Source organism: Lactuca saligna, chromosome 5 (genome assembly GCF_052625555.1).
Source record: "Lactuca saligna cultivar CGN05327 chromosome 5, ASM5262555v1, whole genome shotgun sequence".
NCBI lineage: Eukaryota > Viridiplantae > Streptophyta > Magnoliopsida > Asterales > Asteraceae > Lactuca > Lactuca saligna.
In genome coordinates, this window is record NC_136421.1 from 207,626,200 (window position 1) to 207,638,888 (window position 12,689).

Sequence of the window (12,689 nt, forward strand, 5' to 3'; positions counted from 1 at the left end):
GATTTATTAATATATTATAAGAATAATATATTAAAAGAGAAATCATATTTGTTTAGTTAACATTGGTCAAGAATTAATTTTGTGATCAAAAGAAGTTAACTGAACTAGGGGGACTGAACTGTAATTATGTGATAGTTGCAAAGTATGACAAAGGATGCCCTATATGATAGAGTGGAAAAATTCAAGGGGACAAGGCCTTGGAATTTGTCCATGATAAGGTTTCTAGGGTTATCCTTTGGACTACTTGGTGGGCAAGTAATCAGATAAGGATAAGGACTGAAACCGTAATTCCTACACCTATATAAAGACCCCTTGGCATAAGAAATTCGGCCACTTGATACCTAGGGTTCCTAGAGCCGAATTTCATACCTCCTCTCTCTCTCTCTCTCTTGCCTCTCCATTTGCTCTTGGTGTTTGTGAGCCATTAGAGGTACTACACTTGTGGTACCTGCTTTCAAAGACAATAAAATTCAAGATACAAGTCGTTATTACAACATAACAACAAGAGGTATGTAATTCATTCTCCTTATAAATTTCGAAATTACCTAGGAGCATGTTAGGTTTCTTTTGTGTTCATAATGTTGTATAACTAATAGTGAAAACATAGATCCGTATCTAGGGTTGCATGCACACATAGGATTGTTTGTGTACAACCCATCAAGTCAGTGGGTCATGGGGAGTACCGAGGTGGTACTCAAGATGACATAATTGATTCAGCAGGTCTGCGGTAGACTTTAGACAGTTCAGAGTTGAAAAAAGAGCTATGCAAACATATGTCGGTCCGATTTGGAATTTCAGGTTTGAGATATGGTACTCCTGAAGGTGTCACCCTGGAAAAGTGTCATCCGATTCAGGAAGTGGTGCAAGTTAAGCCCCAGGTACATTGGTCCTTTCAGGGTTTTAACCTGGGTGGGTAGGGTGGTGTATCGTTTGGATCTGCTGGAGGAGCTCAATCATATTCATATCACTTTTCATGTTTCTCAGTTGCAAAAGTGTTTGGTTGATGATTCTACAGTGGTTCCATTGGAGGACATTCAGGTGGATGATTGTCTGAATTATATAAAGAGACCAATGGTGATCCTTGACAGGAGGACGAAGACTCTGTGAAACAAGGTGGTGGATCTGGTGAAGGTGTGGTGGCATCACCAAAAGGGTTCTGAATGGACGTGGGAGCCTGATGAAGAGATAATGAGCATTACTAAGACTTATTTACGACAACAAACTTCAAGGACGAAGTCTAATTCAAGTGCGAAACAATTGTAACACCCGATTCAAGGTACTTTTCATTTTGACCCTTGGTGTATATATTGTTTGCAGATTTGGCACCAAATGGGCATTGTCGCCAATTTCGGAAGAGTGGGGTGCGCTGAGCGTACTCCTTGGAAGTTGGGCGTAAACACCCAGGGGACAAACCCTAATTTTTAGTGTTTAGACCCTATTTAAGTAACATTATGACCAATGATCCCCTCATTTATCATCCTCTATTACCCTTTGAGCCTCATTTTGAAACCCTAGCCCCTTTAGAGAAGATTTGACCCCCTTTGTGTATGTTTTAGTGTGTGTTGGTGAGCTTTGAGGAAGAAGAGCTTTGAAGAAGGAGCTTTGATCAAGGAAGAGCTTGTAGATCCAGATTATTCTCATCGTTTCTAGCTTCATTGAGGTATAAAGTTTGGAACTTTCTCATTGTATGCTTAGATCTAGTCTTTATGGAGTTTTGGTCACTTTTGGTTCCATGAATGAGATCTAGTAGGAATGCTTCCACTCAAAATATTGGGAGTTGCTTCTCTTGATGTTTCTAAGGTCCCCAGTTCATAAAGTTAGCATCTTGATGGTTGTAGATCAACCATGCATGTGTTTATGTCCATTTGGAGAAAGTAGAATGCTAAATCTAGGGGTCGAGTTCATTTGAGCCATGCAAAGCTTCCAAGTTAATGACTTTATGGATTAAGATGTTCCCCAAGGCTTGGATCTGAAGTTTGGACGACTGATTGTAAGCATTAAGTATTTAAGGAAAAGGTGCTTAATAGGCGCGTACGCAGGCGTACATGTTCGAGTCCCCGATCAGGCACGCGACTTAGTATGTCGGACGTATGTCTGGTACGCACAACATACCAAACCTGGTCTTAGGCTTTACGGTTTGGGCCATATTTGGTCTATTAGGGTTTTGGGCCTTATTAGGCCACTAGCCTTTTGACTTTAGGCCATTGTTAGATTTTAGGCCTTTTAGATCTGGGCCCATATTGGGCTTTGGGTAACCTTTAGGAAATTGGGCCACTATTGGACTTTTTGTTTGGGCCTCGAATATTGGGCCAAGTGAGGAAAGGGTAAAATGGTCTTTTATCGTGGGTGTTGGACCAATGAACTAGATTTTCGATTATCGATTGTGACCCAATTATTAATTGGGATTTTATTTGGTTGGTTAGTACGAGGATTCTCCAGTTCAACAGCCCGAGCATCTATTGACTGGCAGCAGAATGAGGTAAGTTTTCTCACTATACTATAAGACACGAGGATATGTTATGTGTTTGTAGTCTTTGTGACTCTTGTTGTATGTGTTGTATGTATGTGTGCATGTTTGCTATATGTATGTGGGGTGAAATAGACCCTACACAGCCTTGAACTGGCATATGAGTTGAAATATACTCAGGGGTGAAATAGACACGGGGGTGAAATAGACTCGGCACAACCTTGAGCTGACATATGAGTTAAAATAGACTCGGCAATGAAATAGACTCGGGGGTGAACTAGACCCGACACAGCCTTGAGATGGCATATATGTATGGTATGCGGTATCTTAGGGAACTCACTAAGCTTCGTGCTTACGGTTTTCAGGTACTTCCGGATCAAAGGGGAAGAGTTCGGGATTATCGCATTGCATACACCATGATTTTGATGTTTCAATTAATAAGAAGATTAAAAAATTGATATTAAATTTTGGGACGTTACATTTCAATTTCAGATATTCTATAGTTTCTAACCGGTTTAGTATTGATTTGAGTTCATGTTATTTGTATTTTCACACATTATTTTAAACTTTTATATTGATTTGCATTATATTTCATTCATACACTTACTGCATGCATTTTATCAGTTATAAAGACTTTATACATGTTTGGAATGGACCTATACCTACCTATGCATTTTTTGGGTGCTTTGTAGGTCGTGGAGCATTATGGTCATGTTAGAACTCTAAAGGATGCTCTAGGAGTCGATTTGACTATTCCTAATTACAGTAGTCATAAGAGCTTAAGCGTAAGCAGATATACAGCCGCATCTAAAATAAAGGTTTTCAATCGCATTGTATATACATCTATATCTAATACAACATAGAAAAAGTTCCATACATTCATATAAGGTGGTTAAAAGAGCAACTTTGAGCAGTTATCATGGCATTGCACAAAAAGGAAGTGATGGGTTTATTTGTGGGATCGATAAGAGAATAGATGAAAAATAGAGGAATAATCAAAGGAAGAACTTGTTTTGACAACATAATTGTTGAATTTCATCGTTAAAAGTGTTAATTTGCTAGTTTACTTTGCAATAGGTGTTGTTTTATTCAACATGTGTAGCTAGAATAAAGGGTGGTATTCTCGATATGACACGAACCTCATACATAAATAAAAGCTTTATGGTGACCTTAAATGGGTTTGGGTCATTTTCCAGTTGACCCGTATAACCCTTATAATGAACGTGATATGTTCGGGTTAGTAGGTAGGTTTGCGGGTCGACTTGCTAACCCTTTTAATTATATTAGGGTTTTTTTTTGTCATTTTTGAATACGTAATACCCTAAAAGTAAATCTCATTTAACATGCCGACATACAAGTTTTGAACTCTTTTTCTTGTCCCATCTCACGTTTAATCACCTAAATCCTAATCCTTTCCACATTTCACGATAGCCCATTGGTAGAATCGGCTATTTTTTTAATATAAGATTTTCTACCAATAAATTTTCTTATGAATATAAGCTTTTATTGATTAAAATAAAGGCAAATAACTTTAGAAATAGTGTGAAATATGTTAAAAATGAATGAATGTGATGCATAAATGCTCTTACAAGGTGGGGACCCGCTAACCAGATTATGACCCGTGAACATGAACTCTCGAATATGACCCACAACCGCTTATAATAAAACAGGGTAGGAGACTATGTTCATGTTTGGCAGATACATGTTAGTGTTAAACAATGTGACACCTTTAATTATACAGGTCACTTTCTAACCCGCCAAGCAACAAACCCAAACACAACACGACCATCACCCCTAGCAAGAAGCCTAGTTATCTGACGTTGGATTTGTATTCTACTTCTATTGTATTTGAGATTTGAGATTTTATCCATCTTGTCGTATGATGGACATATGTTTGATTTATTTAGACTAAATGGTATGGGACATCAACGAGAAGCGACGCGGTGACGTGGCAGCCGACGACGGCGTTATGACGGGGGGAACACCGCCCCCCCTATCTCGTTGCATCTCGTCTAGCACTTCTTGTGGGCGTTATGACGAACTGAAACGCGAAGATTTTACCGTTGCTTTTTTGACCGTTTTGAAACGGTCGAAATTCAATTAAAAAAAAACTTTTTTTTTTACTTTTTACCTATATATATATATATATATATATATATATATATATATATATATATATATATATATATATATATATATATATATATATATATATACAATCTTTTTTAATTTACACTTTACATATCTTTTTAAAATCTTCTCTATATTTTCTACACTTTGTTAATCAAAAAATGGAGCAAAACCCAAACACCCCCCTCCCTCATCAAACCCAAACACAACCTCGCCTCTCGGATTTGTGGGGTACGAAAATTATTTTAACCTTTTGTCGTCTCAGGGTTCACCACAAATACCATACCAAGGTGCTGCTTTCAATCCCACTTCACCGCCACTGCAATTTCCCAACTCACCTTACGTTCAACAAAATCAATTTGGTCAACACCCAAATTTACAACAAAATCTTTTCTCTACTTTTGGTTCGATGCAACAAACAACAAATCAACCGTCGCCTACAACACAACCAACAGTTCAAGTGGAAGCGGGAAGTAGTAGGAAAGGGAAAGGGAAAGGAAAATCAAAAGGGAAATCAATAGCGGTGGAATCTGAAAATGCAGACGTTCCACAATGGTGGACACCGGAGGAGGAATACGCTTTGACGGCGGCTTGGTGTGCTACTTCAAAGGACGAACTTCGTGGAAATGGAATGAAAAAATGAGCTTATTGGGGGGCGGTGCTCGACAAGTTTCACGCTATTTTAAAGAAAAATCCGTATCGCAACGACATGTTGAGCAGCAAATGGGGTATGATAAGTAAGCGGTGCAGCAAATTCAACGGTATTTACAACCGGATTGCGGCGCAACAACAAAGTGGAACCAACGACTTTGATTTGTTCAAAGCTGCGAAGGAACAATATCGGGTCGAAATGGGTCATGTTTTCGACTTTGAAAAATCATGGGAATTGTTGCGAGCGGATCCAAAGTGGAATAAAACGCCTACATCGTCGGAGGTTCAATCCAAAAGGTCTCGCAATTCTAGTTCGGTCGACGTGTCGGACGCACGGACTAACATCGATCTAAACGCCGATGATGATGAGATCCCGGATGATATCCAAGAGATATCCCCACCACGATGACCGCCCGGACGCGACAAAGCGAGGCGCGCTGCAAGACATGCGGAGGAGGTGGAGACGAGAGCAAAAGATGCGGCGGAAATGAGAGCGAAATTCGACGAACATAATTTGTTAATAAAAGAAAAAAATGAGTTGAAACGTCGTCATTTGGAATTTCTGAAAAGTCAGGCACGGGAGAAGCGGGAGCAAAAAGAAAGGGAACTAATGACACAACAGTTGTCAATTCTTCGGACAAGCGAGGATGGTTTAGCACCTGCTGATCTAGCGGTGCTACAAGCAATGAAGGAACAAATTAGGAAAAAATATTTGGGTTGATTGTGTGGTATTTAGTAGTGATTTCAATGTTATTTTAGTTATTAATTTAGGTTTAAAATTATGTTTTTTTAATTGTAATCGGATTTTAGATTTTAAATATTATATCTTTTTTTTGTTTTTAAAATTATATGTTTTATAAAAAAAATATATTAGTTATTAAAAAAACGCAAAAAGAAAAAAAAAACGAAAACAAAAAAAAATTAAAAAAAACGAAATAGTGAAAAAAAATACAAAAATAAAAATATTAATTTTCAAAAAGTTGGTGTTACATCTTGTTACCCATTTCCTCAATTGGTATTATAACACCACTTACTTATGTAGCATATGAGGTGGTGTTGCATCTTGTTGCCCACACCCAATGCTCTTATGTTCTCTGAGAGTCAAATCATGTAATGCATCGTTGAAGTCAGCCGCTTGACTTACATATGACTTTGAGTTGTTATTTCGTTTACTAGAATATGATCATTTTAGCAATCAAATCAAGAACCATTTTTTTGAATATGCAAGTTGAAAAAACCCCAAGTATGTATGTTACTATGTATGCATGCATATTAAACAAATGAGCAGCAGTCTTCTTCTCACAAAACCCCTTGTCATCAAGATGCATGATATTCTCAAACTAAAATGTACCAAATATCTAACCAAATTTCAACACATCTCAATACCACACAATAGTAATGGTTCACAACTACAAAAACCACATGAATCGATCTTTTATCTAATACGGATCACGACCCATGCCCCTTCGATCTTCCCGTCCCCTATCCACATACGCATCCCGTCTATAATCCTTCGAAGGTGGCGGCGGTCCACCCCTAACCGGCGACCTACTCCTCTCTCTCTCATCACGCACCCACCGTCCACCACCACGTCCCACCGCCGGCGGCGGTGGCGAAGATATCGGCCGCCTGTCGTACCCTTTTCTCTCTCTTCCCCAATCGGGTGGTGGCACCATTGGCCTATGATCAAACCTATTATTGCCCCTCTCTCTCATCTCATCTTCAAAGTAATCCGGCCTCTGATTATGATTATGATTATGATGATCTCTTGGAAACCTTCCTTCATGTCTCATCGGACCACCAATTCCAAACTCTCTAGGCGGCCCATCTCTTCCAAAGCCTCGAGGCGGTGATCGGTACCCGTTGAATGACCTACCCGGTGACCGGTCGAGTGGCGGTCCAGTGAACCGCCGCCCCATCAGTGGCGGCCCCGGGTAGCCCCTCCGTGGACTCCCGGGTCCCGCATAGCGGGACCTGTTGCAGTTGTTGCAATACTCCCGTCTTGCAAAGTTCAGATTATTACATCTAAAAAAGATACAAAAATTAACGTCTTTTTTAGTATTTTATTATTTTGTGCAATTTTAAATTTTAAATTTTAAAATTTAAATTTACTTACGTGGGATCTGTGCACATCCAATCACCTTCACGTGGACGGACATTAGGGTTGTTTCTAGGAATGACATCACCACCACCACCACCACCACCTCGGAAACCACCCGGGCCCATACCAGGGCCGCCATCGAACCTGCCGCCACCGCCAAACCTGCCGCCACCACCAAACCTGCCGCGGCCATAAGGCGGTGGCGAATGGTCACGAAACCTACCGGAATCTCTCCCTCTACCAAATCCACGGTGGCGGGGTGGAGGTGGTGGTGGCGGTGGCGGCGGTGGGCCGTCTGAATGATCATAGTCGGGACTGTAGTGGTGGCTGCCGTTTCTCCGGCGAACAGGAGAAGCAGAACCTGCACGCATTCTATACCCTGAAAAGCCAGTTAAACCCAAACCATTAAAACAGAGTAACACCAAGAAGAAAAACCAAGTTTGTTTCTTGTCCAAAATCCAAATGGAATCAACTTTAACCAAGTCTTTTAAGAACATTAATTAGCAAAGAAGACACCCGATTTCCATTAATTTGCTCTTCATGTACCTTTTCATTAATCCAAACACCCAATACTTAATTGTAAACAGTAAAACTCACACACAACCCATTTATTCACTTTCTTCAAGAATCAAAACCCCTCTGCTGATTCATAGAGATATATTCAAGAAAAGACCCAAAAGAATGTAAGGAAGCAAACTACAACCCGTATAGAGCATCTTTTTCCCCTGATTTGAGATGGAAACTACACCTAAAAGCTAAACCAATTAACCACCTTAGTGACCCTATTGTTCAAAAAACCAATATGCCCAACTATTATATAATATGAAAGTGGTTTTGAACCAATCAGAAAAGCACACTCTCCAGTAATTGATGATGGCATCCAAATTCCTTATTCCCAAAAGTAGCAGGAGGAAGTTCTTCAAGAGGTATTGATAAGTATTTTAGCAGACATCATTACCAATCATGTAAAACCCCCATGTCAGCTTTTGATCCCATTTGAATGAATACCCTAATTAATATCCCAATTCAAAACCCAAAAAACAAGTCCCATAACCAAATTCATATATAGCAGCATTCAAATCAAAACAACTGGCTTCCTCAAGACCTCAAGTTCTTGCACCAGCCGTCTTTTCTCAGCTGTAAAACACAATAGCAAAATCATTCACAAATATAACACGCCAAATGAGTACTGCTCCACACAACCTAAGGTATAAGGAAAAGGTCAATATCATCATCAAGCAAAGCTAGAAGTCTAGAACCATGGAAGTTTCAAACAAACAACGATATTGATTTGATTCATAGGTTTCAAATCCCTCATGGATTAAGTTAGTAACTCTAGTTAATAAACATGATTTGTCCCAGAATTCTATCTCCTGTGAGCACAATTTCAACAATTTTTAACTTAGTTTTCAAAACAAGTAAGGGTTGCTTTGCTTCATCACGTATCAATTAGAGAAGCGAACAGAGAAAAAGCGTGTTGATGAAAAATCATTTGGTTCGATTTAGCTTTGTACGGAAAGAAAGATTAGAAAGATTAGACCACCTCTACTACCTTTTCCATACAGGAGATTAATCTAATTTAGTATTAACGACACGGATACAAAATTTGGGAACACAAAGAGACGAAACAACCACCATATATGCTTCATGATTACTAATATGAACGATTTCTGATAGCAATAGACATAAAAGCAGATCTAAGCTTAAAAACAATTTAAAGAAAAACATAGAAAACGAGTAAAAGGGGAAAGGGAAAGAACCGATAGAACGAACCGTGGTTATTTTCAGCAAATCGATCTGAACGAGAATAAGGAGGCGGATCGCGGCGAACTTCGCCTGGCTCATAATCGCTACCACCACCACCGCCGCTGTCGGTCGGGCGTACGACGAGGCTGCTTAGAAGGGGTTGGTGAGGCGTCGTTGGATCCTTGTCTCGCGAACCCATTTCCTGCTTGTCTCTCCCTTTAGGTCTCTTCAGCTCCGTTCACTCTTTCACCGTCTTCCGTAACAGCAGACGATATATAAAACCCTAATCATAACTTGCAATTCGCTCCAAATGGATTGAACTTCCGGATCAAGTCGGGTCGAGTATTTCATCATATTATAAGTGCACAAATTATAAACAAAATTTAGGAAATTGTCTAAAGGGTGTTTGGCTTGTCTTTTAAAAAGGCAAAAGTTCTTTTTGGGAAAGATAAATGGCAAAAGATGTTTGGTAAACATATTTTAAAAGTAACTTTTGGATAGAAGGAAAAATAATTTTTTGGAAAAGTTAGGAAAACCTAACTTTTTGTAACTTTTCCAAAAAGTTCTTTTGTCTATCAAAAAGACAAGCCAAACACCCCCTAAATGGTCCCTTATTATTATTTATTTCATTTAAAGCACTTGTACCTGTAAACTTTCATACTTTAACCCACATTTGAAGGTAATATTATTGTGTTGAGTGCAAGTCAGTGGGTGAGTCAGCATCGAGTCATAGACGAGTCGACTCGTCTTCCACCTAAGCCAATTTAATACATATATTAAATTCTACCAACCAACCAACCACCCTTAGAGGACAAGGAAGTGTTGATGATGGTGGCATAAAGCTCTGTTACAAACTCATGTGGGCATTAACGTAGTATATTCTTAAAAGTTTTTTACCTTATTTGGGAAAAAACGATTCCGACCAAAATCCTAAATACTTGCAATGTCGGCTCCACCACATCCTTCACGTGACTTGATAAATTCACAAGACTTTCTCAACCTCAACGACCTACATTCCATTGTTTGTGATAATAGAGACGAGATTACTACCAACCAGATCAAGATGTTAAGGCTTGAAGATCAGCTGATTCAAGATTTCATTTTGTGTCGTGTTGATCACATCAGTCTCGAACACAAGCAGGAAAATCATGACAAAAAGTTTAAAGCTATTGTTGTGGTGATGGGTGTCGTCAAGGTGGCCATGCTTAGGATGATGGTGGTTGGACTCAAATTTGTTATGAAGCTTGGATAAGTTATATATATATATATATATATATATATATATATATATATATATATATATATATATATATATATATATATATATATATATATATATATATATATATAGAGAGAGAGAGAGAGAGAGAAATATATATATATATATATATATATATATATATATATAGAGAGAGAGAGAGAGAGAGAGAAATGATCATTTGATAACTCAAGGTTTCCCGAAAACTCAATAACTAAAGGTGAAGTGTTAGATCAAAAAATTTAATGGTTTAGATTAAAAGTGAGTTTAATGGCATTTTAGGTTTTTATCAATGAAACCTGGAGGTAAATTTGATATAAAAAATACCCTTTCAAAAACCAATAAAATATAAATTACAAATTAATCTAAAATCCATAAATTAATCTTACGCACTCTCTCTTCTTGCACATTGTCTGCACATATCTTCCTTTTCCATCGACCACCTCCCTCCACCCTCCATCCACCGCCTCCCACCAGCCTCCATCGACCCCCGCTTCATCTGTCGATGGTTGAAACACCCGCATATTCGGGCTAGTTAATTACGATATAATAAGCGTTACAAATGATTTTTTTATTATCTAATATAAATAATCTTAACCAAAGTAATAGTTAAGGCTAACAATTGTAACCTATTTGACGTAATAAAAAAGAATTATTTAAATATTAGATGTTTCATGATTATTACTATAATATAAAAAAAATAGGAAAAATCAGTCGAATCGTCCGTAAATCGTAAAAATAAATGCGCCAAAACATATATACACACACACACACACACATTTAGGAAGTACACGTCGTCCCGATCCCAAAAATTTAAATTTCGTCGAAATCCGAATCTGTATGAATTAGATATGATTTTTATAAAATATAAAAGTCAGTTGCGTATAACGAATGTATGCCGTTAAAAGCTACAAAGAGAATAATTTACTTTTAGCTAATGCGACCAAAAAGAAAATCGTAGTACTCCTTAAAATAAGAATTTTTAGAAAAAGAATGTCAAAAGCGGAGTCCTTACGAGAAAGTTATGATTGTAGCAAAATCATTTAATTTTATAAAAATATGGACAAAAATATAAATTCAAAATTAGTCGGCGGAGTCTAAACGAAAGTTGTAGATCTCGTCGATAGCTACACGTGTATATAAAGAACGTAAAAGACGGAGTTCGTATGAACGAAATATAATTTTTAATAGCACATTTACATATTAAAATAAAGTTTATATATATATATATATATATATATATATATATATATATATATATATATATATATATATATATATATATATATATCATCAGAAATGTATCGACGATGCGGTCGTTATAAAACAAGTCTTGAGTAATTTCGACATTAGTTTAGTACAAATATCATTAAATCTATTTTAAATAGTATGATAAAGGGGTGTCTAGTCATTTAAGTAAATATATAGGGTGATTTTTAAAAATTCAATTACTATAAATAAGAGCCTCTGGGCTCCCATATTTCTTGCACAATTCTCTTGATTCAATAGTTTCTCTTCTTATCACCCGAGCATTTCGGTCCCTCGTGATTCCACTTCGTTTCCTATAGTTTTAGTATAATAAGGTGAACGCTGAACCGCTGCAAGAATCGTTCTTAGAAAGATTCAGCGACGAAGTCCTGCCCTTGCAGAGTCCGACTCCTAGCAAAAACCCCCTTGTAAGTAAGTTATGTCTACCATATTTTAAATATAGCTTATATTTAAAATTAGTATTGTTATTATGAACTTATAATAAATAGTTGAGCGATTATTATCACTTATATAAGTGTCGTTGTAATATCCTTTTAACTACTCGCGGTACGTGGAATCTGATTTAAAGGGTCGCATAGGGTTGTTGGATTTCATAAGTGTTATATGCCAAAATGGTTATGTCCTCCGATGTTTTATGTCTGGCCCCTGTCTGTACATAGTGGTTGGAAAATATTGTTTAAATGCTTATATAATAATAATAATGTTAAGACTAATAATTAGTCACGGTAAATAATAGACTAATCTGGTGGTAATAATACTAGGTTTCGTCGAGTAAATTATATTGTTAAGAAGCGCAGCGCTGTCCGAGTTTGGAATCATCACTTTAACAAGTGAGTGCATAGTTATTTTCATATTACACATAGATATGAAGTATTTAATATAAATTACGTGCTATGTGTGCATATTATTTATGTTCCTGATATTTGTACTGGATGAACAAAAATATACATGTTTTAATTGTTTTAAATTGTATATGTATTTTATACTTATAATTATGATAGGTAAAAGATGGGTAGATTAAAGATGAGATGAATGATGAGCGATGATATATGAGTGGTAAAAGATAG

The 12,689-nt window shown here is 37.4% G+C and overlaps 1 protein-coding gene across 2 annotated transcripts; it reads right to left on the reverse strand.

Moving 5' to 3' along the window:
• Nucleotides 1-6,541: 6,541 nt before the first annotated feature.
• Nucleotides 6,542-9,399, reverse strand: LOC144998691 (RNA-binding protein-like protein). Of its 2 annotated transcripts, none has more exons than XM_078958424.1 (3): nt 9,123-9,399; nt 7,365-7,728; nt 6,542-7,273 (listed from the first exon to the last, which is right to left on the reverse strand). In XM_078958424.1, the coding sequence occupies exons 1-3, from the start codon at nt 9,292-9,294 to the stop codon at nt 6,688-6,690; spliced, it is 1,122 nt and encodes a 373-aa protein (XP_078814550.1). In that variant the 5' UTR covers nt 9,295-9,399; the 3' UTR covers nt 6,542-6,687. The 2 variants fall into 2 exon arrangements, with proteins under 2 accessions (XP_078814550.1, XP_078814551.1); XM_078958425.1 differs by lacking the exon at nt 9,123-9,399 and adding an exon at nt 7,896-8,427.
• Nucleotides 9,400-12,689: the final 3,290 nt, after the last annotated feature.

What these genes read in the sequence shown, in the direction of transcription:
- LOC144998691 (XM_078958424.1), bottom strand. Translation starts at nt 9,294, where the DNA reads ATGGGTTCGCGAGACAAGGATCCAACGACGCCTCACCAACCCCTTCTA. An exon ending in ATTTGCTGAAAATAACCACG is followed by an intron (nt 7,729 to 9,122) that starts GTTCGTTCTATC and finishes CTGGCTTTTCAG; the next exon opens with GGTATAGAATGCGTGCAGGT. An exon ending in TGGATGTGCACAGATCCCAC is followed by an intron (nt 7,274 to 7,364) that starts GTAAGTAAATTT and finishes TATCTTTTTTAG; the next exon opens with ATGTAATAATCTGAACTTTG.